At 36.3% G+C, this 27847-nt stretch overlaps 1 protein-coding gene across 1 annotated transcript; it reads left to right on the top strand.

Moving 5' to 3' along the window:
* The first annotated feature begins 306 nt into the window (after nt 1-306).
* On the top strand, nt 307-26776 carry LOC128235929 (uncharacterized). The gene is made up of 9 exons (XM_052950716.1): nt 307-5508; nt 16845-16986; nt 17298-17561; nt 18835-19122; nt 22518-22649; nt 24777-24839; nt 25796-25817; nt 26291-26379; nt 26757-26776. Exons 1-9 carry the CDS (start codon nt 307-309, stop codon nt 26774-26776), a joined length of 6222 nt encoding a protein of 2073 aa, XP_052806676.1.
* The last annotated feature ends 1071 nt before the right edge of the window (nt 26777-27847 follow it).

Below are 27847 nucleotides of genomic sequence, written 5' to 3'. Positions count from 1 at the left end.
TTATTGTGATTGTTCTGAAGACATTAATTATTGTTCCTTCTATAGTCTATAACAATTTAGTGGACACAGACCTTATTCGAACTGATAGTAAGTTTCACGATGTAGTTAATATTACGGACCGCAAAGTATTGTGGACTTCCGGGCCATGTTTTCCGGTTTAGAATTTCGTCGCGATAGAAAAATAAAGAAGTTAAATCAGAGTGTTTTCTTCGTTGTAAATTCGCCATCGACTTATCGTATCGAACATTTGGTAGCAGAGCGTGGTTGTAAATGTTATAGACAGTGTATCGTCGCTTGTTATCAGCCATGTCGGAAGCGATCGACGACGAAATCTTCGAGTTGAAGCTGCAGAAAAGCCGTTGTAAATCGGCTTTTACGAAGACAAAAAACAAACTTTTGAGTGCCGTTTCGATAGAGGAAGAGTTAGAAAAAGAGGAAATAAGAACACTTGAACAGGAATTTGATAAAACTCAAGAAGATGTGTCTCAGATATTTGAGAAACTGTGCGTTCTGTACAAAGGAAAAAAGGACAATGGAAACCTGGAAAAAACACAAAAAGAAATGGAAATTAATGAGGTGGAGTACAGCAAAACATATGAAACTGTTCAAAATTTGGTAGAAAAATCCATCTTGAGTGACAGTGATGCTGGATCAGTTCACGAAGATCCAAAGGAGGACACAAAACTAGGAAATGATATGTGGAGACAAATGAAACGCGTGTCCATTCCAGTGTTTAATGGGGACAAAAAGAAGTATCAAGCCTGGTTTGCTGCGTTCAGTGCTTGCATTCATAATGCACCTGCAACAAAGGAATATAAACTGTTGCAGCTGAGACAGTATATATCCGGATCGGCATTGAAAGCAGTGGAAGATCTCGGACATTCCGCAGCTGCATATGACGCAGCATTGGAGCGCTTGGAGAGAAAGTTTGGTGGAGAACGGCGGCAAGTGGCAAGGTACTTGGAAGAGCTGGAGAAGTTCACTCCAATGAAAGAGGAAAATGTAAGATCTATTGAAAAACTTGCAGACTTGGTTGATTTAACAGTGGTGAATCTGACTGATGCCAAAAGACTTGAGGATTTAAAAGACGGTGCACTTTACATTCGCATTCAAAAGAAACTGCCCGAGAACATGCTAACACGCTATCACCGCTACATCCATGTAAATAGTGAAGAAGAATCAGTAATCGCGCTTCGTAAGTGGCTCCTTCAAGAAGCAGAATTTCATACGCGAGCCGCAGAAACTGTGTATGGAATGGCGTACGGACATAGTGCTGAGAGACAATGTGCTGAAAGACATGGCGCTGAAAAACAGTACGGTAAGCAAAGACCACAGCATCGTTCTTTTGTCACACGGAATAAAGAAACATGTGTCTTTTGCAATAGTGACGGTCATGTGATCTGGAAATGCTCCAGGTTCAAATCCCTTCCGGTGAATCGAAGATGGGAAATCGCAAAAGAAGCTAGCCTATGTTTCCGTTGTCTGGGTGACGATCATCATGGGGGTGAATGCAAGTGGGACAGGCGTTGCGGGATAAACGGGTGTCCCAAAAATCACAACAGACTGCTACATGCAGACAGCAGGCCCGCCCAGAAGAACAACCAGAATGAGGCTGCCGGCTTTCAAAGAACAGCAATGACGCATACCAGTACATTCGTGTCAAGAAAAGACAGTACGCCAGAAAAGAGGTATATTGCTCTTAGAACTGTCCCTGTGATTGTTAAGCATGGAGGGAGACACATGCAAATAAACGCGTTACTTGACGATGGTAGCACAAAGACCTATATCAACGAAGATGTCGCGTGTGAGCTCGGTGTACAGGGTCGCGCATCGGAAATGACTGTAAATGTTCTAAATGGAATCTCGGACACATTCCAAACAATGCCTGTTAGTGTAGGGCTGGAAAGTTTGAATGGTCATGTGAACATGAATGTTGATGCAAATACGACAAGAAATGTGACTGGAACATTAAAAACAATAAACTGGAATGAAGAAGGACAAAATTACCCTCATTTGCATGGAATAAAGTTTCCTTGCATTAAGAATGACAAAGTGGACATGCTAATAGGTAGTGACTACGCGCAGCTACATTATTCCTTACATGAAATTAAAGGTGCCCCGAATGAACCGATAGCTCGACTGACACCTTTAGGATGGACATGTGTTGGTCCATACTCTAGTTCTGGAGAGAATAACACTTTCAACACCTTTTTCCAGAGTGACATAGAGTTGAACAATACACTGAAGCAGTTTTGGGAAGTTGATAGTTCTGGAACTACCGAAAATAATGTTCTGACAGTGAATGAAAAAAAGGTGATAGAAAAGACAGAAAAAACTGTGAAATATGAGAATGAAATGTACACAGTTGGATTACCGTGGAAAGAAGTAAATGTTAGTTTGCCCGACAATTATGACTCTGCCTTGAAACGCTTAGAAAATACAGAGAAAAGGTTGAAAAAGAATCCAGTGGTCTTCAGTGCGTACCAAAAAACACTTGAGAACTATGAGGAGAAAGGGTATATTCGCCGAGTTAAACCATCCGCAAAGAACAATCAGGGTTGGTACCTACCGCATTTTCCAGTAATACGTTTAGACAAAGAAACTACAAAGATCAGAGTGGTGTTCGATGCTTCAGCCAAGTGCCAAGATGTATCGCTCAATGACAAGATTGAACAAGGGCCAAAACTGCAGAGAAATTTGTTTGATGTTCTGTTACGTTTCAGAAGACATGAAATTGCACTGATTTGTGACATACAAGAAATGTATCTTAGAGTTGGAATTATAGAATCGGATAAAAAATTCCAAAGATTCTTGTGGCGGACAGACCCAGAAGATCCTCCAACCGAGTACGAGTTCAACCGGGTCGTATTTGGTGTGAACGCATCGCCCTTCTTAGCTCAGTTTATTGCTCAAAGAAACGCGAAAGAATATGAAAATGATTATCCAAGGGCGGCAGAAACAGTTCTAAAATCTACATACATGGATGACAGTATGGATTCGGTGTGCACAGAGAAAGATGGTGTTGAACTTTACAAACAGCTGTCATCACTTTGGAGTAAAGCTGGAATGTATGCGAGAAAGTGGCTTTCCAATTCAGCAGCAGTGCTAGAGAACATTCCGCAAGCAGATCGATTAAAGGAGGTTGATCTCAGTGAAGGGGGGTTACCAGCAGTCAAAACTTTGGGTGTTTTGTGGGTGGCCGACGACGACCAGTTCACATTTCGAGTGAGTGGGCCATTAGAGGGTATGCAGTTTACCAAGAGAACATTTCTGAGTAAAATCTCGTCGTTGTATGATCCGCTAGGGTTTTTGGCTCCTTTTACCGTGCGTGCTAAGCTTCTAATGCAAGACATTTGGGTATCGGGAATAGATTGGGACCAAAAGCTTAGCCAATCAGACAATTTTAAGGTTATAGAGTGGTTTGAAGAACTAAAACTGTTGCCAGAAATCAGAATTCCTAGATGCATTAATATGGGATTAAAAACTGATGACTTTGAGATACATACATTTGTAGATGCTAGCAGCAAAGCTGTCGGTACAGTTGTTTATGGTAAAAGTTCAAATGGAAGTAGTGCCGTCATCACTCAAATTGTTGCAAAGAGCAAGGTCGCACCGATAACTTCCGTCAGCATACCGCGTCTTGAGCTCATGGCAGCTATACTAGGGTTAAAAACAACCGTGAACGTGTGCCGGGCAATAGAAATCGACATGAGCCATGTGACATTTTGGTCTGATAGTATGAATGTTCTGTGGTGGATTCGTGGACAGAGTAGGCGCTACAAACCATTTGTGGCCAATCGTGTTGGAGAAATACATGAAAAGTCAAGTCCGAATCAGTGGCGATATGTCCCTTCGAGTGAAAACCCTGCAGACATAGTTTCGCGTGGTATGTCTGTTGACAGTTTGGTCGAAAGCAAAATGTGGTGGCAGGGACCCGGTTTTCTTAAGGACTCTGTAGAATGCTGGCCAAAGAATCCAGTCGTAAAAGGATCGGATGTCGATGTCGAAATGAAGAAATTCCTGTCCGTAGAAGAAAACTGTACATTTCTTGAACTATCAAAGAGAGGACCAATGAGAAGCGACGACCATTCTTGGCGGCTTATTCCGGAGAGGTTTTCAAGTTGGACGCGATTGGTCAGAGTATGTGCCTGGGTGTATCGTTTCGTTACAAACTGTGTCATCGAGAAACAGTCACGCGCTACTGGAGAGTTGACTGTTTGCGAAATCCGCAATGCTGAAATCGTGATCATAAAGCAAGCACAAAACGACTGTTTCAAAGAAGAAATCGCAAACATATCGCGGAGACAGAAACTTTCGAATAAAAGTAAGCTAGTCGGGTTGAATCCAGTGCTAGATCAAGATGAGCTTGTTCGATCAGATGGTAGACTGAAGTATGCTGAATTCCTTTCGTATGATATTAGATTTCCCATCATCCTACCAAGAAAGCACTGGGTTACCAAACTGATTGTTAAACATCATCATGAACAGGGTTTCCATGTGGCAGGGACAAGTCAGACGCTTGCAAGCCTATCCTTGCGTTTTTGGATCCTGTCTGGACGAGAAGCCATCCGCGAGTGGGAAAATGAGTGCATGAAATGTAGAAGAAGAAAAGCACAACCAGCAACGCAGATCATGGCGCCACTACCAGATATCCGGCTACGAAACTCTATGAAAGCCTTCTGTCAAGTCGCGGTCGATTTCGGTGGTCCGTATATCACTGTTCAGGGAAGGGGAAGGCGCAGAGAAAAACGTTATCTGTGCTTGTTCACCTGTCTTATGAGTAGAGCAGTTCATTTGGAAGTGGCTTTCGGGTTGGACACCAGCTCCTTTATGAACGCTTTCTATCGTATGGTAAATCGACGTGGTCTTCCAAAAGAAATGATATCAGACAATGGCACGAACTTTGTTGGCGCAGATCGTGAATTGCAAGAGTTGGTAGCAATGTTAGACACTAGTAAAATATCAGAGGACGGTGCAAACAAAGGTATACAGTGGCATTTCAATCCCCCGCTTGCGCCGCATTTTGGCGGGGTTCATGAGATTATGATTAAAGCCGCAAAGAGAGCTGCGTTTGCGGTTTTGAAAGGTGCTGACGTGACAGATGAAGAGTTAATAACCGCATTCACTGGAGTAGAAGCGTTACTGAACTCCAGACCATTGACCTATCAGACCGCAAACCCGTTGGACCAGCTTCCGCTGACTCCCAATCACTTCTTGTTTGGGCAAGCCGGTGGACATTTTGCCCCAGAGTCGGTCGACACAACCGATTATAGTCCGCAGAAACGTTGGAGACGTCTCCAAGAACTCGTGCGTCACTTCTGGGGACGTTGGATGCGTGAGTGGTTACCTAGTTTGACATTCCGGAAGAAGTGGTACTTTCCACAACGAGACCTGAAAGAAGGAGACGTCGTTCTGGTAATCTCACCAGACACACCACGAGGTCATTGGCCCATGGGACGAATAGAGGAGCTCCACAAAGGCAAAGACGGTCGCGTTCGTGTTGCATCGGTGCGCGTTAAAGACACCACCTACACTCGTTCGATAACAAAGTTATGTCCACTTGAAGTGGATCGCGTATAAACCAGTGTTTGAATCAACAGATAAGCGCGTAAAGACGCTGTAGCGCGTTAAAGACGCTATTATGTTCAACACAGTGATTCCGCGAGTGTTGGTGTAAATTATTAATTGGGCATAATAATCCCAAAGTGTTTCCGCGCAGCCATATCTTCGCGTGTGATCAAAAGTTCCCATTAAATAAAGCGCGAATCGGGAACGAACCCATGACTTGATGTGCAGAATAACAAATGAACCGCCAAGATGAAGACATGATGTCGAGCAGAGACTCATATACATGCAATTGTCTAGGGCATGTACAACAGATTTATGATTGTATCATAAAAATGTGTTCTGTAATAATTTTATAAAGTCAGAATCAGAACTGCAAGTGTTAGCAGTTGTCTGAGTGCCAAAAAAAACTTCATTTTTTTGTCTCTTATTTAACAGAGATTTTATGTTCTTCTTAATTCAGAAAATTATCTGTATTCATGGTTTTTGGCACCCAGAGTTTGTTGACTGTATTCTCTAGGAGAGTTTACCTTTAAAAAAAAATGGTTATGTTAGCCTGTGTGTAACATTTATAGAGTATTATAGAATTTTGGTGATTATTGATGCAAGATGGTATCTGCATTGTCTGCATTTAAGCAAAATTATTCAGTTAGGGTCATATTTTCCTAATGAAAAACAACACAAAGTCGTATCTTGGGTTTGATGTTGGGTTCATTTGGAGAATGTGCTTGAATTTTTTTTAAGTATTTTACAAAGTTGACAGGTAATGCAGTTCTTGCAGATCATTTAATGGTAATTCTGAATGTGTGCCAACTTTAACAGGCTGTCAAGTAACAGGCTTGTTATCAATCTGTGGAATTTTGTAGGTTGATTTTGAAATAAGGTTGGATCTTGTAAATACTTAACTGTTTTGGGGGTAAAAGAAAGTGCCTTTTAAGTAAAAAGTATAATTTCACACATTGATGTTGGAATTCGTTGTCAAGAAGGTATCCTAGTTGATAGGCAGTATTAGAGATGTGGAATCAAAGTAAATGCTGTTTGTTTGTTAGTCTAGTGTAGAGTTAGAAATGACAAATAGTGTAGATTCAGATCAGACCGCCTGGAATGAGGGTTTGATCCAGATCTACCCTTTTTGACTAACAAACGTGTACATGGGTTTTGTACCTTTTATAAGTGTAATCTGGTATGATACAGATTTATAAAAAGTATTTACTAAGGTTCACCAAGAATTTTGTATTTTTTCATTTTTTGTAGGTAAATTGTTAGAAGAAGGGAAATAACTCTTGATTTTTTTACCATTATATTGAAATACAAGTTTTGTAGGAGTTGTCTTTCTTGCAATGTGCATTTGAGTACCTTTGGTTGAGAATTTTATAGAATTTTTGCAGTGAATAGTAAGTCTTTCAACTTGAAAGTTGTTGAAAGTTGTAAAATGTAAAAATAAATAAATAATAGCACACATTTGAAATTTTACTGTCGCCAAGTATGGGAGCGGTAGGGTTCACATGCGTGGAAAAGGTACTTGACGGCATTTTGCTGTTGGAATTGTTTATCTTATAGTATTTGGCAAGTTATGTTGAAAATTGCATTAATTTGTCAAGAAGGGGGGAATGTTCTGAAGACATTAATTATTGTTCCTTCTATAGTCTATAACAATTTAGTGGACACAGACCTTATTCGAACTGATAGTAAGTTTCACGATGTAGTTAATATTACGGACCGCAAAGTATTGTGGACTTCCGGGCCATGTTTTCCGGTTTAGAATTTCGTCGCGATAGAAAAATAAAGAAGTTAAATCAGAGTGTTTTCTTCGTTGTAAATTCGCCATCGACTTATCGTATCGAACAGTGATGCTCATGCAGTGATAGGGAGTGACATCCTTCTGTTGGGAATAGTGCTCCTTGTTTTTCAGAACCTATGGGTACTATGTAAAAACAAAAGGCATCTTGCTTGAATAGACTGTAATAATATCAACATGGTTAGAAAAGAAATGCCATGCTTTAATAGCTTTGATTACATTTTACTACTGAATTACCTCCCTTTAATAGAAAAAAAAATAATGTCTTAATTTTTCACGTATAGCATCTTTAAATAATTTTTAAACAATAATAATTTATGAGTAAACATATAAGCATAAAGTTCTCACAAAAAGATCAATTTAAAAACCTTACATTTATACATAGGAAAGTATATATAGACTGAACATTAATTTTCGTTTAAGTGACATTCTGAAAGTTTATGAAACAGCTATTTTTAGTAACTTAAATGGCCGAAAAGTGTAAGTGAAACACCAAGTCGATTCTATCTCGTCAGTTCTTGTTCAGGTTAGATATTTGCTTCATAATCTATTCAGATTAAATGTTAACCGATGATCAGATTTTGATGAAACTTGACAGAAATGTTCCTTGGGTGGTCATTAACCAAAATTTGTTAAATGGTTCCAGTCCACTGCACACCATGGCTGCCAGAGCTAAAAAACAAAAAAAAACTTTATACGACTTGTTGTCGAAACCGATGACCTTTTTTCGATAAAACTTGACAGAAATGTTTGTTTGGTGCTCCTTTACTCAAATTGCCCAAATCATTTCGGTCCACTGCACAACATGGCAGCCAGAGCTATTAAAGTAAAAAAATTTTTTTAAATAACTTCTCCTCAAAAATTGATGATTGTATTTCTATGAAACTTGACGAAAATGTTCGTTAGGTGGTCTTTGCTTGAACCTTTTGGCCAGTGGAGCACAGGCACTGATGTGCCTCTTGTTCTTTTAGCCAGTCAATAACTTTTCTTAAGTTCTATCTTCAAAATTGTCGGGACAGGGATTATAGCCCTTAATTAACCCAAATATGTAACATTCAATGCAAAATTTCTAATTGGCTGCATTTAGGCAGTTTAGATGCAGGAACAAACATCACTTGGGTCTTTAATAATAGCTTTCCATCTGACATTGAAGATCCAATAAAAGGAATTTGTCATGTGACTGTTTATTAACTCTCAATTTATTGAAAGTGAAATTACTTACATGATTTGTAAGAACTAGATTATAATGATATCAAATGATTGTTTAAATTAAATAAAATAGATGATTGCATACATGAACTATTTTTATTTCTTGTTTGTCAATATGAAGAGTAATGCAATGGCTTTTGAATTTCATAAAAAAGGATGGAAAAATGTATGTTTATTGTTTAAGCAATTAATTAAGTAATAAAAGTATTTTTTTTTTCTTTTTTTTCAAATTGTGCTATCTTATAATACAGATCGTTGTTTGTTTAATTTTGGTACAAATGAAGTATATAAGGTATGTCTAATGTTACAAATAGCAAAAATTCAAATGCAAATCATGGTGACTTGACTAAATGTGAATGCTAATTGAATCAAAATAGTTAATAAATAATAATGTTCATTTGAAACAATTGAGAGTATAAGTTTGGTTTGTGTATGCCATATATTCCCGGGGGGGGGGGGGGAATGAAAAAATGAAAAGTATAGAAAAGTATATTACTATGCGCAGAGTGCTATAATAATTAATAAGTAAATGTTTTTAGCTCACCTGTCACATAGTGACAAGGTGAGCTTTTGTGATCACAATTTGTCCGGCGTCTGTCTGTCGTCCGTCCGTAAACTTTTACTTTAAACGACATCTCCTCATAAACCGCTTAGCCAATTTCTTCCAAACTTTACAGGAATGTTCCTTGGGTGGTCCCCTTTGAAAATTGTTCAAAGAATTGAATTCCATGCAGAACTCTGGTTGCCATGGCAACGGAAAGGAAAAACTTTAAAAATCTTATTTTTCAAAACCACAAGGCCTAGAGCCTTAATATTTGGTATATAGCATCATCTAGTGGTCCTCTACCAAAATTGTTAAAACTATCCCCCTGGGGTCAAAAATGGCCCTGCCCCGGGGGTCACTTGTTTTACATAGACTTATATAGGGAAAACTTTAAAAATCTTCTTCTCAAAAACCACAAGGCCTAGAACCTTGAAAATTGGTATGTGTCATCATGTAGTGGTCCTCTACAAAATTTGTTCAAATTATTCTCCTGGGGTCAAAAATGGCCCCGCCCCAGGGGTCACTAGTTTCATTACATAGTGTTATATAGTAAATCTTTAAAAATCTTCTCCGAAACTGTAAGGCCCAGGGCTTAGATATTTGGTATACAGCATCATCTAGTGGACCTCTACCAGATTTGTTCAAATTATTGCCACAGGGTCAAAATTGACCCCGCCTAGGGGGTCCTTGTTTTTACGTAGTGTTATATAGTAAATCTTTAAAAATATTCTTCTCCAGAACCGTAAGGCCAGGAGATTAGATATTTGGTATACAACATCATCTTGTGGACCTCTATCAAAGTTGTTCAAATTATTGCCACAGGGTCAAAATTGGCCCCGCCCTGAAAGTTATTTGTTTTTATATAGTCTTATATAATAAAACTTTAAAAATCACCAGAGCAAAAAATAGAAAAACCTTTAAACAACTTGATCTTATTAACTGCTTGATGGATCTTCAAGTCTGAAGCATCCTAGCATGGGCCTCTGTCAGGTCTTTTCAAATAATTTTGTTTGGCGGCTTTTAAGGGCCACCAGAGCTAAAATTAGTAAAAAATTAGTAAAAAAACTTAACAATTGGTTATAATCATCTTCTTCTCCTAAACCGCTTTGACAATTTTGATGAAACTTCATAGGAATGATCCTTGGTTGGTGCTTTTTCAAAATTGTTCAAAGAAATTAATTCCATTTAGAACTCTGGTTGACATGGCAACCTAAAGGAAAAGTGTCAACAATTGGTTACAATCATCTTCTCCTAAACCGCTTGGACAATTTTGATGAAACTTCATAGGAATGATCCTTGGTTGGTGCTTTTTCAAAATCGTTAAAAAAAATTTAATTCCTTGCAGAACTCTGGTTGCCATGGCAACCTGAAGGAAAATATAGGCTGTCGTGTCCGCGCTGTGACTCTCTTATATGGACAGATTTTAAAATGAAAATGCCATATGTTTTCAACATACCAAGACAATGTGTCGTGTGCAAGACCCATGTCCCTACCTCTAAGGTGAACGATACACTAAGTGTTTATTCACAATGGAATGCTTAATATGAGGACATAAAGAGTGTTGGCTGTCATTTAGTATGATTGTTTTTTTTTTGCTCAGAGGCAATTTAATATAACTTGCAATATGTATTTGACACATAAAGGCAAGATAAACTTTTTATACGCCCGAAGGGTCGTATAATGTTATGGCCTCCATCGTCTGTCCGTCTGTCTGTCCGTCTGTCCGTCCGTAAGCAATTCCGTGTCCGGGCCATAACTTGGTAACTAATAAAGCGATTTTCAAATAACTTTATACAAATCATCACTACATTAAAAGGATGTGTCGCGCGCAATTTCCAGGTCCATACCTTAAAGACTAGAATCACCATGGGGGTGCATTAGCAATTCCGTGTCCGGGCCACAACTTTGTCACTAATAAAGTCATTTTCAAATAACTTTATACAAAGCATCATTACATTAAAAGGATGTGTCGCGCGCAATTTCTAGGTCCATACCTCAAAGACTAGAATCACCATGTGGGGGGGGGGGGGGGGGGGCGTTACAACTTTGTCACTAATAAAGTCATTTTCAAATAACTTTATACAAAGCATCATTACATTAAAAGGATGTGTCGCGCGCAATTTCCAGGTCCATACCTCAAAGACTAGAATCACCATGGGGGGCATTAGCAATTCTGTTTCCGGGCCATAACTTGGTAACTAATAAAGCGATTTTCAAATAACTTTATACAAATCATCACTACATTAAAAGGATGTGTCGCGCGCAATTTCCAGGTCCATACCTCAAAGACTAGAATCACCATGGGGGGCGTTAGCAAATCTGTGTCTGTGCCACATCTTTGTTTCTAATAAAGTGATTTTCAAATAACTTTATAAAAATCATCACTACATTAAAAGGATGTGTCACATGCAATTTCCAGGTCCATACCTCAAAGTCTAGAATCACCATGGGGGGGTCGTTAGCAATTCCATGTCCAGGCCATAACTCAAAGACTAGAATCACCAATGGGGGGCGTTAGCAATTCTGTGTCCTGGCCACATCTTTGTTACTCGTCCGTTAGCAATTGGGGGGACGTTAGCAATTCCATGTCCAGGCCATAAATCAAAGACTAGAATCACCAATGGGGGGCGTTAGCAATTCTGTGTCCTGGCCACATCTTTGTTACTCGTCTGTTAGCAATTCCGTGTCCAAAAGGATGTGTCAAGCGCAATTTCCAGGTCCATACCTCAAAGACTAGAATCACCATGGGGGGGGGCATTAGCAATTCTGTTTCCGGGCCACATCTTTGTTACTCGTCCGTTAGCAATTCCGTGTCCGGGCCATAACTTGGTAACTAATAAAGCGATTTTCAAATAACTTTATACAAATCATCACTACATTAAAAGGATGTGTCGCGCGCAATTTCCAGGTCCATACCTCAAACACTAGAATCACCATGGGGGGCGTTAGCAATTCTGTGTCTGGGCCACATCTTTGTTACTAATAAAGTCATTTTCAAATAACTTTATACAAATCATCACTACATTAAAAGGATGTGTCACATGCAATTTCCAGGTCCATACCTCAAAGTCTAGAATCACCATGGGGGGGGACGTTAGCAATTCCATGTCCAGGCCATAACTCAAAGACTAGAATCACCATGGGGGGGGGCGTTAGCAATTCTGTGTCCTGGCCACATCTTTGTTACTCGTCCGTTAGCAATTGGGGGGACGTTAGCAATTCCATGTCCAGGCCATAAATCAAAGACTAGAATCACCAATGGGGGGCGTTAGCAATTCTGTGTCCTGGCCACATCTTTGTTACTCGTCTGTTAGCAATTCCGTGTCCAAAAGGATGTGTCAAGCGCAATTTCCAGGTCCATACCTCAAAGACTAGAATCACCATGGGGGGGGGCATTAGCAATTCTGTTTCCGGGCCACATCTTTGTTACTCGTCCGTTAGCAATTCCGTGTCCGGGCCATAACTTGGTAACTAATAAAGCGATTTTCAAATAACTTTATACAAATCATCACTACATTAAAAGGATGTGTCGCGCGCAATTTCCAGGTCCATACCTCAAACACTAGAATCACCATGGGGGGCGTTAGCAATTCTGTGTCTGGGCCACATCTTTGTTACTAATAAAGTGATTTTCAAATAACTTTATACAAATCATCACTACATTAAAAGGATGTGTCACATGCAATTTCCAGGTCCATACCTCAAAGTCTAGAATCACCATGGGGGGGGGACGTTAGCAATTCCATGTCCAGGCCATAACTCAAAGACTAGAATCACCATGGGGGGGGGCGTTAGAAATTCTGTGTCCGGGCCACATCTTTGTAACTCGTCTTTTAGCAATTCCGTGTCCGGGCCATAACTTGGTAACTAATAAAGCGATTTTCAAATAACTTTATATAAATCATCACTACATTAAAAGGATGTGTTGCGCGCAATTTCCAGGTCCATACCTCAAAGACTAGAATCACCATGGGGGGCATTAGCAATTCTGTGTCCGGACCACATCTTTGTTACTCGTCCGTTAGCAATTCCGTGTCCGGGCCATAACTTGGTAACTAATAAAGCGATTTTCAAATAACTTTATACAAATCATCACTACATTAAAAGGACCTCAAGCCGAATCTTCTTCGGGCGTATAATGCTCCGTTTCGCGGTGCTCTTGTTATGTACTTGTTCATAGATCAATGTCACATTGGGGGGCATTTGTCACATACTTTGACAGCTCTTGTTCAATATTCTTTGAGAAACAAGCTATATTAATAACAAAGGTTAAACTCTTTTACTCAGGTGAGCGATTTAGGGCCATCATGGCCCTCTTGTTTTATGTATTATTTATTTATCATATGCATTGACAATTGATTATAATTTCATAATATATTATTTATTCTTTTATTGTATGTTTTCTAGATCATTAAATAAATATAAGTAAATATGCATTCAAATTTCTGTATTTAGTCTTAAATAATAAATGTTGATATTGTTAAGACCAAAATTCGCTGGACTTTAGACCAATATTCCCTGGAATTCAGACTAAAATCCACTGCAAAGCCTCTCAAAAGTATGGCATGCACGTATTTGTGTCTGTCTTTTACCTTAAAGGTTGTACCCACCAGGAATACTTTTTGTATCCTCTCAAAATTCAGACTAGGAAACTGACTTGAGGTTGAATATATAAGATTATGTTTTTCATCATCTTCAGACAAATAGAAAATAGCTATCAGCTAAAATCTTATTCAACAATAAATGTTTGAGAATGCTAAATATTAGCAGTACACAGGGTATAAATCTTGTGAAACACATAGCAATAACGTGCTAAATAATGCACGTGAATCTAGGTAACTTGTAGTAGTAGAAGTCAAGTATCATCTTGGTTTATTACAGCAGAAGCAGTGATTACGAACTTCGTAATCACAGCCCCAGAAACAGAAGCGTTTTTATTAAATCTCCCAGGTTGCGGAAACATGGCACATCGCAGGTGCGGATCCAGGAATTGATTTTAGAGGGGTAGTAACTTAGGGGCGCAACTTTTGACATGTGCTCCTCCCTCAGAACCGAAAGTATATGGCATAAACTGTTTTACGGGAATTTGGGGTTACTCCCTCATGTATGTAGTCGGAAATGGTGCATTATGAGCGTATTTTATTACCTTTGTTTCTCCGATATTGATGAAAACAGTAAACTTCGATTATTTTAGAGGTGGCGCACGCCGGGCGCTTAAACCGCTAGCGCTTCGACCAAATTCCTTGAGCTACACAGTCGGTCCAAGGCCAATTCCCCGCTATTTTGGCGCGAACACAAAACCACCGACTGTCCCCCCGGACCTGGGGTGGGGGGGTGCTTACCATTGACTGGTGCATTACTTTAGCGACAGCGATAGGTTTTCATATTACTTTTTCCCTGTTGGAATGTAATATCTTAATTGTCTGTTAATATGTTCACTGATAAAACTTTTGCGGCCTGGCACATTGCATTTCATTAGTCATGGCAGTATTCTTCAAGTTCAGGCTTCTTTTTTTTCAAAATTCAAAATGTTTATTTTCTAAACCATTCATTGATTTATCAACACCATATTCACACATTCTCATTTACAAGAGGTTTGATAGTGATAAATCAAATGTGTAACGCATGGCACCATCACTCTGGTGAACGAGAATAATTTCATATAGCACAATGTACATGAAATAATGATAGTATGGCGAGTCGTTCCTTCACTATTTTTACCCATAAATACCATAAATTAAGCCTTTTCATACAATAGATCTCCATCACCTCTCCGACTCCTTTATAATTTGTGTAAATATATGAACATAATCATGTGGTCTTTAACAAAGATAGAAGTGTAAAAAAGTTTATATCTTCGACTTCAAAGAACTTCATTAATGTTAATTCTTGACCAAATTTTAGTTGCCTTTAACCTTGAAAATAATCGGTTAAATGGCAAGATGTTTGTAATCAAGCTTAACGACAGCGTTTTTGTGACATTGATGAAAGATGGATTTTTTTTGTTTGTCTTTTTTTTCAATCGGATAAAAAATTGTACGAGTATCTGATACAGGGTTAATGAAGCAATACGATGGTTAGACGTCATGCTAACCATTGTATAGTATAACAGCGATGAGGAATATGGATAGGTCGACAGTTGACAGGTAAGGACATTGTAAGAAGTGTCATTTTGCTAATTTTTGCTTTAAATATGGCAATATTTTTCTTTATTCCCATTTCCTACATGTTCCCATTACATAATCTTACCTGTCCTTCCAATTGGAAATTTCCCATTTTAAAACTGAACTTTATTCTCCAATTGGAATTTTCCCATTAACCAAATATTCCAATTGGAATTTTCCAATGTTCATACTTTCCCACTTTGAATGTGGGAATCCTCCAATTGGAAAGATTCACTCATGGGAAGGATTCGCAAACAAATGCCTTAAATGAATCTATCGGTTCTTCATTTTTAATGAATATATTATTTTTCATGTAGTGAGTGTAAAATATTCTTAATTAAACAGTCAATTTCAATTTTAAAAATTATGTTCCAAATTCTCCCACAATTTTAATAGAGCCAGTTTTCCAATTGGAAAAGCTTGAAAAAGCCATTTTCCAATGGGAAGGCCATTTTCCAATGGGACTCCCATTGGAAAAGTTGACTTTAAATACCAAAAAAAACATATTTCTAAATTAAATTTCAGGAAACAAAAAATATCTCTTAGTAGTATTACCTAACACATTTTAAAAATACAAAAATAAAAAACATTGGGTGAAAAATAAAAAAAATAAGTTTGCAAAAATTCCGGATTTGCAAACTTAATCCGGATGCTGTTTAATGAAGAATATATTGCCCTAATTTGAATTATGAACAAAGAAACAGCGACCTATAACTATGAAGTTAAATATTTATAGCTTGCTATGCAAATCGAATCATCACGTGATCTACATTTTTTATTATGATTCGCACTCTAAAAGTGCGAAAATTACAATAAATGATTACTTGCTTATTCGTAAATTGAACATTGCAACACCCCTCCGCCCCCTACAAACAATCCTCTCCCAGCTATACTTTACCAAACTTTGACGTGGAACCTTTCTGTGAATGGTTGAATGTTTATGGTTGAGACCGGACCTTACCCACTTTCAAAAAGATGTTTATTGATATATATCTTCTTTGGATTCGTGTTTTTCTAAATGGTTGAATGAAAAAAATAGTTGAATATGAAATACTTCCTCCGTACAAAATGTTGAAACAATGGTCTAATTGTTGCTTATACATCATGGCCATGTGGAAGGTGAATCGAAATAACCAGCGATTCTATTAAGAATTGGTATGTTTCTAAAATCAACGTATCTTTACTTATGCATCAGCTGTTTCAACTATTTCAGCAAGGTTTTGTCATAAAAAATAATAATTAAGATTTAAATACTGATTAGATGCAGTTATTGTATGTGTTAATAACGTAGAACCTCAAGCTTGCCATATTGTTAGAGGATTGTTTTTAGTGTAATATTTCATGGATCGCATTTATACGTCGAAAAGTAGAACGCTAATTTTACTGGCTTTATTTCAATTTTCAGAATATTTGGTACATTACAGTTGCAATCCAAACTTTATTCTCTAAATAATGTCCATTTGTTTCGTTTTAAAGTACACCAAATATAGTTTGGAAGTCGCCCCGACGTTCTTTCTTTTAGTCATATTTATCATATATCTGAAAGGGATCGTTTGTTTCTCAGATCAACCTCGTCTACCGTCATTCAAATACGGAGCTACAACTGGCCCAGTCATCAGCGACAACCATATCGCCATTGTCCGTGGAGACGGAGCGTCAGTGGCATGTGAAGTCGACGCTAACCCGGCTTCCCATACTTACATCTGGTCTGGGTTGCAGACAAACAGCCAGTTGCTATCCCTTAGCAGCTTCCATGTTAACACCACGGTACAGTGCACGGCGTATAGCACAATGACAGAAACAAACGGGAGTCCTATTATTAGAAGCAATAGTTCCACTTTGCTTATAGATGTCTGGCGTACGTATGCATTGTTAAATTGGATGAACTATCTTATTTATATGTAACAATGTATGGATAAGATTATGTACATTTAAACTTTAATTTCATCAACATAACTGTGTCTGTTTATACCTTTGCTAGATACGTATTAAATAATTAACGACGCTTTGTCTTTAGGGCCTCCACATGGTGTTACATTTCGATACCATTATGGTATATCTGGATCCTTGAGTATTACAGAAGAACTGAAGGTACTAGCCAGCGAGGCATTCTGGTTATCTTGCACGGCAGATAGCTCTCCTCCGTCTACGTACACATGGTCAGGCCTACCTTTTTCACGGACGGGAATCTCAAATGTAACAGGAGGTCTAACAACAAGCCAGTCAGTATCTTGTCTTGCGGAAAACTACATGCAGACGACCTACAAGGGCACGGTGCGCGGTAACACGTCATCTGCACTACACATTGATGTCTTGTGTAATTTGAAATTCTTTTTAGTTTTATGATATCACAAACAAGTACTTAGATTTTTTTATGATTGAACAGCATCAATAACACATTGTGGATACAAACTAGAATGCCCCGCATGCGCAGCCGACAATCATATGGTACTGTCAAATCATATTTAAACACATAAACTCAATATCATGAATAATACGTTATGCATGCAATTTGGAAATATAATCTTCAAAACCGTTTGTTTTTTGTTTTTTAGAGGTGTTGAGAAATGCTACATGATTTAGGCCAAATTTGTGATTATTTCAGAAATAAGCATGGTCGTGCATTATAAACAGTAGCTACATATATTTATATAATCAACAAACAAACCGTATGATGACATTTAGTGAACGACTTTTAAAGAATGATCGGTTGCTATTTGTTTTTACAGGGTACACGTAACATGAGGGTTTCGCAACGTCACTAATATGAGCATTTCACATCATCAACAGATTTTCGCTACATATAAACTTTTATAAATGTAACTTATTACAATAGCCTGAAAATGTTAGAGGTAATTTAAGCAATTCTGGTCAGTTAGACAGCATTGCTTCACCGAGTATCGCTATGTTTCTTTTTAAAGTAGTGTAACTTTAAGAATGTGACTCTCTCAGTCGTCCTATTTCATGGTTTATTTTAGTTATCCTATGTATGATTTCAAGTTACCTTCTTATTTATATAACTGAATGTGCGTGTACGTTAAACAAAACACATTAAAATTATTGAAGTATGATACAATTTGACTTTAAAAATGATCGGTTTGAATTTACAAACGTCACGTAAGGGTTGACTTCTTTATAGTCAATGGTTATGGTGTTATTGCGTTGTCTTTATTTTGACGCACATTTATTCAGTCCAATCTAGTTTCGATAAATGAGTGCATATGTTAAGCAGGAAAATCGGGAAAACGTGCAATTTCTGATTATGAATGCCAAATAGCATAGGAATTAAAACAGATAAACATATATTTAGTACCAACATACGTTACGTTCTTATTGTCCTATTTAAGCATATAGAAGAAATTATTTGGTTAGAAAACATTAGACAAGTGCACAATTAAACGAAATAACATGACCTATCTATCAAGGTTGAGAGTCGTGTAAAATTTAAAATATTTAAATAACATGACATGTTACACGGTTAAAGAAGCGAGGGAGTTGTTAAATTGTAGCTATATATATGTATGTAAATATCTGTATTGCGTTAAATATTTCAGATGGCCCCAAAACGGGAAAATTGCAGAATGTTAGTAAAGTTCGAGGGGAAAGCCTTCTTTACCAATGTTTGTACACACCGGGCAACCCTCCAACTCTAGACTTTCAGTGGACGAGGTCCCGGACAATATCTTGGGTCAAACAGTTTACTCAGAATTTGACCATTCCAAACGTGCAGCGCAGTGACGAGGCCAGTTACACGTGCAATGTGTCCAGTCTTCTCCGACCAACGTTGGCATCAGCGACCACCACCCAGTATGATACTGCAACATTTTTTCTAGATATTCTATGTAAGTTTATTTTGACATTGACATTATTGCAAAACATAGTTAAACAAAGTTCTTTGTGACTGTTTTTAGAACGTGCGGGATTCGCACAAATTGAGTGTGTTAAATGTTGTTGTTTTCTATTCCAAAACAGTGAATGCAAAATATTCTTACTCAAGTTATTGTATAAGTCAAATCATAATCTTAAAGAATGAGACGGGTTTTGGAAGGCCAGCATGAGTTCTTTTCCAAACAAATAGTTTCACGTAAAACTGTGGATCACTAACGACACCAATCTTGTTTGATATGTGTACATCATTGTCGCTTATATACGTCAGTATTAAGTTCATGTTCTATGTTTCGCCTATGGCAGATGAAACATTTGGCTAAGTGAAGCTAGTAAATTAATTCCCTAATAGCAAAATTAACTTATGACATGAAATGTACAGTATAGCATATATAATATGCATTAAATGTTGCAATATGCACTTTACATTGGTTCTATGCCTGGTATTTCAAAACATAGTGTATGAAACAATAACCTAGATTAAACATTGCCTTGTTTTGAATTGCGCATTATATAGGTGTTGTGTTAACATTGATTTGGAGTGTCTGGTTTCTGTTGTTGAGTATTGCAATATGCTATTTTAAAGGTTTTAATGCTTTTTATTTAATCTAGTCGTATGAACCAAACTTTCAAAAATATTATCATTTTGATAAAACAACTTTCACTTTGACGGATGTAAATTTAGAGTCACCATAAACGCATTATACAGACACAATGGTATAAAGAAGATCGTGATGTATTTATTATGTCCAGGTTAATCAAAGACAACGTGCAACACAATAGTATGAACATAATATTTGTGTTATTCCATTTTAGATGGGGCGGAAAATTTGGTGTTTCAACTCAACAACGTGTCCCACGCATCTCTAGAAATTGATGAACACTCATCAAACCATATGCGATATTGCTAGAAAGTGACCCCGGCTCGGATATGACCCTTACAAAAGACGGTAAATTAATAAGTGCAAGATCTGGAGTACATCAACTTACACATGGAATACAAGTGGAATGTTCCGATACAGGAGTGTATACGTGTTCAGGGTACAACCAGTATGGGGCGGCGGATAACGCGTCAGTGCCCTTGTTTGTAAAATGTAAGTGGGTATGATAATCTCGGGTGAATAGACAGTTGAACCAACTCTATTTTTTCTGGATTGTTCTGCACGTTGAGTACTAGATAGTCTATACGAGTATATCCAACTAATATGTTCTTTGTTGACTTAAACAGGTACGAAACACTGCGTCTATTCTAACTCGTATTAACCCTAACCTGAGCAAGAAATGCTCAACTAGATGAAGCTAAATATGCTATGGCAAGGACAACAGTGATACTGCAAATGATAAGGGGCCGATAAGGAAAACATGAATACCGTATAAAACAATGATACAAAGGACCTTTTTTCTGTCTTAATGAGAACTTGGCAAATTCTTGGGGAAAAAAACAATTTTATCACTTCATATTAATACATTCGTGCAAAAACGTACAGAACGTGGTCAAGGAGTATCATAAGAGTTTTATGAAAAAATACATCAATTTGCTAACAAGCCATAGCAATAACAAACACTAAAGTCAATTCAAAGCGTCGTTTTGGGACGATGATATTCAATATGTATGGTCATACACCGTTGACTTCATATACTGTATTGGATGGTTATTTATACCACGCAATCCGAGACGCTACATCTACTTTAGATCCAAGTAAACCCAATATTGAATACCACCCCAGTATTTAAATTCAAATATGTTAGGCTATTTCATAATAAAAGCTAGTGAGCAAATCAAATCTTAAGATTTCTAGGCACAAAAAGGGGAACGAGCGCTGAATGTTCGTTTATTTAAAAATATATTTCAATTAAAAAAATGTACAAATGTGAAAATATATACATACAAACAACTTCATGCATACATGTTTCTTTCAATATGCTTTTTCATATTAATTTAGGAAATGTTTTGATGTGATTAATCTCAAACTTAATGATAAATCAGTTGAGTTTTTTTTTTTCAAAAAGTATTCTTAGTTGGTTGTTTCGTTACAGTTTACTTTACATAGCTTAGCCATGTTTTCCAAAGGTTCTAATACTGTTCAAAGTTTATTTAATTTGCAGTGGGATTTTAAACTAGATATATATAAATTTACATTATATATATATATATAAAGAAATACCGTATACTCTAATAAGTAAATATAATACATCCAAACACCGTTAAAATATTATTGCATATCAAAACAGTTGTAGTTGAATGCAGGATTATAAAATATATTGATATAAAATATGTCTTTACAGACATTCAATTTACTTTGACATGCACATGTAACAATAAATAATTGATAAGCCAAATTAAAGTCAACATAGTAGAGATGACTATCCTCGCACGATCGAACTGCATTCTTATTCTAGCTCACCGGATAGGCATTTCCGGTGAATTCAGCCGTGCTGGAAAACTCCTTCTGGCAACCCCTCCCGTGTCAGATGAGTCACGCGCTGTGACGTATTATGTTTCATTTACTTTATTATACACTTTAAGTAACCATAATTATGAGATTTTAATATGTTAGTTCCATAAACATTAATTTTACAAAAAGAAATTTTCAAAAACAAAACAAAATAAACCTTAAAAGACGTGATACTGAAGGAACTTCTTGACGTATGCAGTGAATTAAAATTACTGCGCGTCATGACGTCAGTAAACATCATCGCACGCGTTTTTTGGTGAAATGTACAAACATGCGCTTTTCTATGTATTTCTTTCACCAAAAAAATGTAATTTTAGGTATACTAGAAAAATATATATCATGTGTGCCCGTTCCTGATAGAAAATGCCTCGTTACCTGGCAACCCAGGTGCCCTCGGGTCGGGTATTTTCTATCCGGAACAAAAACATATGACATATATTATTAATCTTGTACCTTTTCTGCGATTGTTCCCGTACTTTTCGCTGTAGTATTGTACGAGTAGTTACAAGAAGAAACAAAAGTAGTGTTTCACAACCTCTCTATCATCTAAATATTTTAAGCTTCTAGCTTTAGTCTTTTATTTTCCATTGTATCTTTGCTTCAACATTTGTGTTCAACCTATTTATAATAAATGTGAAAATGGTTTTACACGAAACCATGTTTTAATTATAAATCGCAGTTTTTATATTCGAATTAAAGAGCACGGCAACACAAAAATATGTTAATATTTAATGAAATTATGATCATCTTGATAATTGAATTCAGTATGTACAAGAGTAATGACAGTAAATTGGAATATGTGTTCATTAATGTTATTTATCGGAAATCTATTTAGAAATGTCCGTTGAACGGTAATGTTTTACATGGATATTATGAAATCTACGTTGTTCTGTCAGGTTCCGCTAGGCGACCCCCTGGAGTGGAGGTGCAGCTTATTTTCACCTCACGCCAACATGAGAATGCAACATTAGTCTACAAAACAGTCGCATACCCTGTGCCCAAGCCATCACAGTTTGTTTGGAAGCGCTGTAGGAATCGCACTTTTTGTGAACCTTTGGCGGATGAAATGAACAAATTTGAAATTGACACAGAGGGTCTTTTAAGTAAATTAACGATTCTAGACGTTCAGATTGAAGATTACAGACTGTACCAATTGTCAGTGTCTAATGGAGTTGGTGATACACTAGTCGAATGGTTTCACCTCAGACCCATTGGTATATCACTTTCACTATTTACACAATTTAATAATATTAATTTAATGATATATTCTACTTGACGTTTTATATTAATACCTACTTACATATCCTGAGATTAATTCATTTCAAATTTTAAACAGTTCAGTTGGTTGGTGATATGTAAACTATATATATATAAAATAAATAAAATACATATAAACATGACGATTGTATGGATTATCGTACAATTTGATATTTTCCTTTACCTCAACAGTTGTTATATATACAAAATTATAATCATGAGTATGTGGAATTCAGCGAAGTCTCGTCAAGCCAGGGTTTCAACGAAAATCCTGAATACATGTATAAGAATGATGAAATCGTGGGGCGAGCTATTGCAAATCAAATGCATGTTATGCCCAATTACGTTAAAGTTAATATAGACATAACATTTATAAAACCCTGTGTATAATATACAACAAGTTCATACAACTATATGTTTATAGAACAATTCTTTCTCCAAAATAAGTAAAAAAAGACACAAAGTGCTAAATTTGGATGTGTCGATTTATTTCTATCATTTTTTTTCTATTTAAAAAAAATATTTAACGCGTAATGAGATAACTTTCAAATAACAGCTTCATTTCACTTCAATTGCAGGAAAACCGGATTCGCCAACGGACTTCCACGTTATTCAAGATATAATACGCGAGACAAGTGCTGTTTTAACCTGGATTCCCGGATTTGCCAACGGATCACCTCAGGATTTTCACATTTCCTATGGAAAACTTGTTGACGGCACCGGTTTTTATCCACAAACTATAAAACATGACAACAGAGTGACGATGTATTACATAGTTGAAGATTTAAAACCAGAAACCGAATACTTCGTTTCACTCTTTTCGGCAAACGAGGAGGGTTCTTCTGCACCGGTGAACGTTACCTTTCCAACTCTAAAACGTATTAATGGTGAGTGATTCTAAGTGCATTGTATGTAAGCATCCTGAAATATAGAAATGTGTTATGAAAGGATGGTTTGTGTTGACCATTTCTTGACAGCAAATAAAAACTACTTTTCGATCATGAATTAAGATGTCATTCGGGTATCTTTTTCAATAACATTTCTGTTCCATAATTGCATATTAGAGAAGTAAAACAAATATTTCACTCTGTTGATGTGCATAACCTAAACTACATCTTCAAATTAAAATTAGTTAATGTTTGTTTTGGTCCTTCCAAATTGAAAAATGTTATTGTTTTTATAACCTCAATGTGTCAGCACCATTTCCTCAACATAATCTGTGTACCACCAATAACCTTTACGATTGTCATTATTATGTCACTCATTATTCTGTATTAAAGTGACACTCTTATTCAAAATCAATACATACACATATATAACAAACATAAATTTTGACTGATAAACCTTTAAACTTATTACTGAATAATGCATGCATGGAAAATATTAATTACTGATAACAAGATTGTAACCGTGTATTTAATAGCTGAAAACGCAAAAATATTAAATGATTGGTGAGTGTTAAACGATTTGTGCGATCTACTATCGTCTCATATGGTAGTAATATCGTGTTTTCTGCTCGTTCCTTTCAAATTAAACTCGGTATCCTTCATAAGAATCTTTGTTTTCGATATGTATTCATCCTTTTTGGTATATTAAAACATTTCTATTAATTGTGGTAAATCTTATTTGGGAGTAAGAGTGCATCTTTAAATACAATCATATATATATATATATATATATGTGTGTGTGTGTGTGTGTGTGTGTGTGTGTGTGTGTGTGTGTGTGCGCGCGCGCGCGCGCGTGCGTGTGTGTGTGTGTGTGTGATGCTTATTTTATTTTCAAAACCTTACACATCAACAAGTATCCGTATATGCTTATAAAAGACACTGAGAATAAAAGAGTGTATCTGAATAACCCCTTTATTATTTATAATCCAAGCATATTGTTTGTAATTTCAGATCATACTGAGACTAGTCCAAATACTGGTCCTGTTGTTGGAGGGGCAGTTGGCGGAACTGTTGGTGCAATAGTGGCAATAGTTGTCGTCGTTATCATTCTCAGGCGGAATTACGAACTAAATTGCAACGTTACCTTGACACAAAAAAGTGATATGCTTATCTCTGCTCTTTTATTCAAATTTAACGTTCTTTATTTGTTGCTGTCTTGTTTATCTGACCATCGGCTTAAATGCCTTTAAATGTCCGTCAATGAATTATAACCACTCTCGTTGGCACGATTTTACGGGAGAGTGTGGTCTTGTGTTGTTGGGGAAACAGGAGATCCCGGAGAAAACCCACTTGTCCGGCTTGGTGACCACATACCAAACGCAAATGCGCCCAAACCGGGAATCGAACCCGGGTCGCCTTGGTGAGAAGCGAGTGCGCTAACAACTGCGTAACGGACAACAAATTACAAGGACTTGCGTGTACTTCCTAGCTAATGTTGTTCACCATGATTTTATTGTTGCTTTCTGTCTAACGTATGAGATTTAAAGTATTAAAATTAAAACAGTAAGTTTGATAACACGAAGTTATGAGTCTTGCCAGAACTAAAATTTAATAAATGTCGGAATCATATTAGACCAATATATAGCTCTAACATTTATTTGGATTCTTATTTTTGGAATTAAACTTTTATAAAAATATTAAACATTACATAATACACGGATATTTGTAACATTAAGATGCATCAAGTTTTTAAGCAAATCAATGAAGAGTAAACGCATTCGTCTTGCAATTTCTTAGTTTCCCTTTCACCTTTGAATCGGAGTATTTATCCGAAGCGCTGTATATACTTCATGGCGTGTATCGGAATTTAATGTTGAAATATATAACATTTTAAATGGATCTTTTTATTCAATACACTTGATTGTTTTATCTTATTTTAAATTGACTTGATTAAAGTGTTGATTTCATTTTAGTCTTCTTTAGTTCATGTTCAATTTTAATTGTTGTTTTTACCAAATTATTTACTTCAGGAGGTCCTTCCGAGCATTCCATGTAAGTGTTTGCAATGTGTTTGAAAACAGACTTTCCCAAATTTTCTTCTTAAGAATGTATTGCCAGTAAACTATTTTGCTATATCTGTTTATGTTTTGCATGGCATGACCATGTGTTTTTAATTTGCATTTCTTACAATTATAAGTAATATTTGATTGGCTTAATTATGATTCCAGGAATTGTAATCAATAGAAAACTTGTTGAAACTTGAAAACTGCATACAAAGTTCATAAAAATATTATGCACACATTTGTTTTGACAAATTTAAAAATAAATACAAGGTTAAAGATATGTTAACATATATTACATCCTAAAGTATGTTTGGCATGTGAGTTTTCAAATGAAAAGAACTCGTCTTTTTTTTAACAAAACCGAATTTTCGCACAAATGAATAATCATGAACCATTTTTGTACTGTTTTGATAATTAAAATACAACATGAACCACGCACAAGAATATTTTTTTATGTTATAGATCCGGAAAAGACAGCCCCGGATATAATGCTGCCAAGACGTACGAGGTCGTGTCCAGGACAACGGAAACATCGGCTTACGATGATCTAAGTAAGCAATACAACTTCATTTGGTAATTTAACATTTTTCATAATTTAAACAATCATATTGGATGAGTTCTGTCGTGAGCAAGAACTGTTGTAGTAACCACACCGTTTGTGACATAGCGCCAACAGCTTATAGCACTTATGCTACGTTTTATTGTTGATCGTGATAATAATGTTGTATGTCATTTTTGTTCATGTGTATATAACTATATGCCATATTTTCGTTAACGAAACTGGGTCTAGACATTTTGATTATTCACGTTTTTTTTAAAAAAAACTAAAAAAAAACATTTTGAAATATGTATTGATTTTGCAAGTATTCTCAATCACTGATATATATGTATGAATTTTTTTATTGTTTATCTTTCTATTACCTTTCAGAAACTGGTGACAGCGGGTAAGATAAAAGCATGAACACAATGCATATATAGATAACATCTGTGAAATTGAATAACCAGAAGCCAAATGTTAAACTTTGATTAGTTGTCTACATATTTACCTATATTTTACATCGAAATTCTTATTTGGTAGGTAGAAATTATTTGATTTCTGTTTTGCAATCAATAAATTTGTCTTACTTTGACCAACTCAGAGAATTAGTCATATTTTACACAATTGACAGCTGATATCTCGTCTTAAACATCCTAAGTAAATAAAATGATACATATACACTACAACATAAAATTGTTTTCAAAGGGTTTTAACTTTCACTTATTTAGGAATATAGATATGTTTATTTCGGCGCAATTGAGTAATAAACTATATAATGCCATTCAGTTAGGTAAATATATTTCTTAAATAACATACCAAGCGCATTATAAACGTACTAAAGTGCATGGTGTTATTTCCCAGTACATGTGTTTATTGCTGCCTATAAAACAGTGTTTCATTTTGAAGGGTTTGCATTCAACTACATAATACCAACGTATATATTTCAAAAATAACAGTGAATAAGGATAAATCTAGTGCTTTGAATCAAACCGATTTAAGAATATTTGTGTTTTAATAAGTATCTGTGTATTTTTTTGGTTCATGTCCATTTAAAGTTCTGCAAACATATTCTTGGTGTTAAACAACAGACATCTAATGCCGCCGTTTTAGGCAAGCTTGGACGGTTTCCATTGTCAGTTATATTTAAAGAGAGGGCATTAAAATATTGGATAAATTAATATGAATCCGAATTCATTAATGCACCATGTGTTAACAAAACAATCCAATATTTATCATTATAATAGCATACGTCCTGCTGGTAAAATAATATGGCACTCAGCTATGTCTGATTTGTTAAACAGAATGGGTTATGGTAACTTGTCAGTTGATTTTAATACAGATTACAATTATTTTCCTTTGTGTCAAAAATGATAAACACCAAAGAGAATTATCAAGATTCAGACTGTCATCTCATTCACTGAAAATAGAGACTGGTCGATATACGAATATAAATAGAGAAAACAGAAAATGTAAACTTTGTT

This window comes from Mya arenaria, chromosome 5 (assembly GCF_026914265.1).
Source record: "Mya arenaria isolate MELC-2E11 chromosome 5, ASM2691426v1".
Lineage (NCBI taxonomy): Eukaryota > Metazoa > Mollusca > Bivalvia > Myida > Myidae > Mya > Mya arenaria.
The sequence above is the reverse complement of the archived record's forward strand: the minus strand, read 5'-3'. Positions and strand labels throughout refer to the sequence as shown.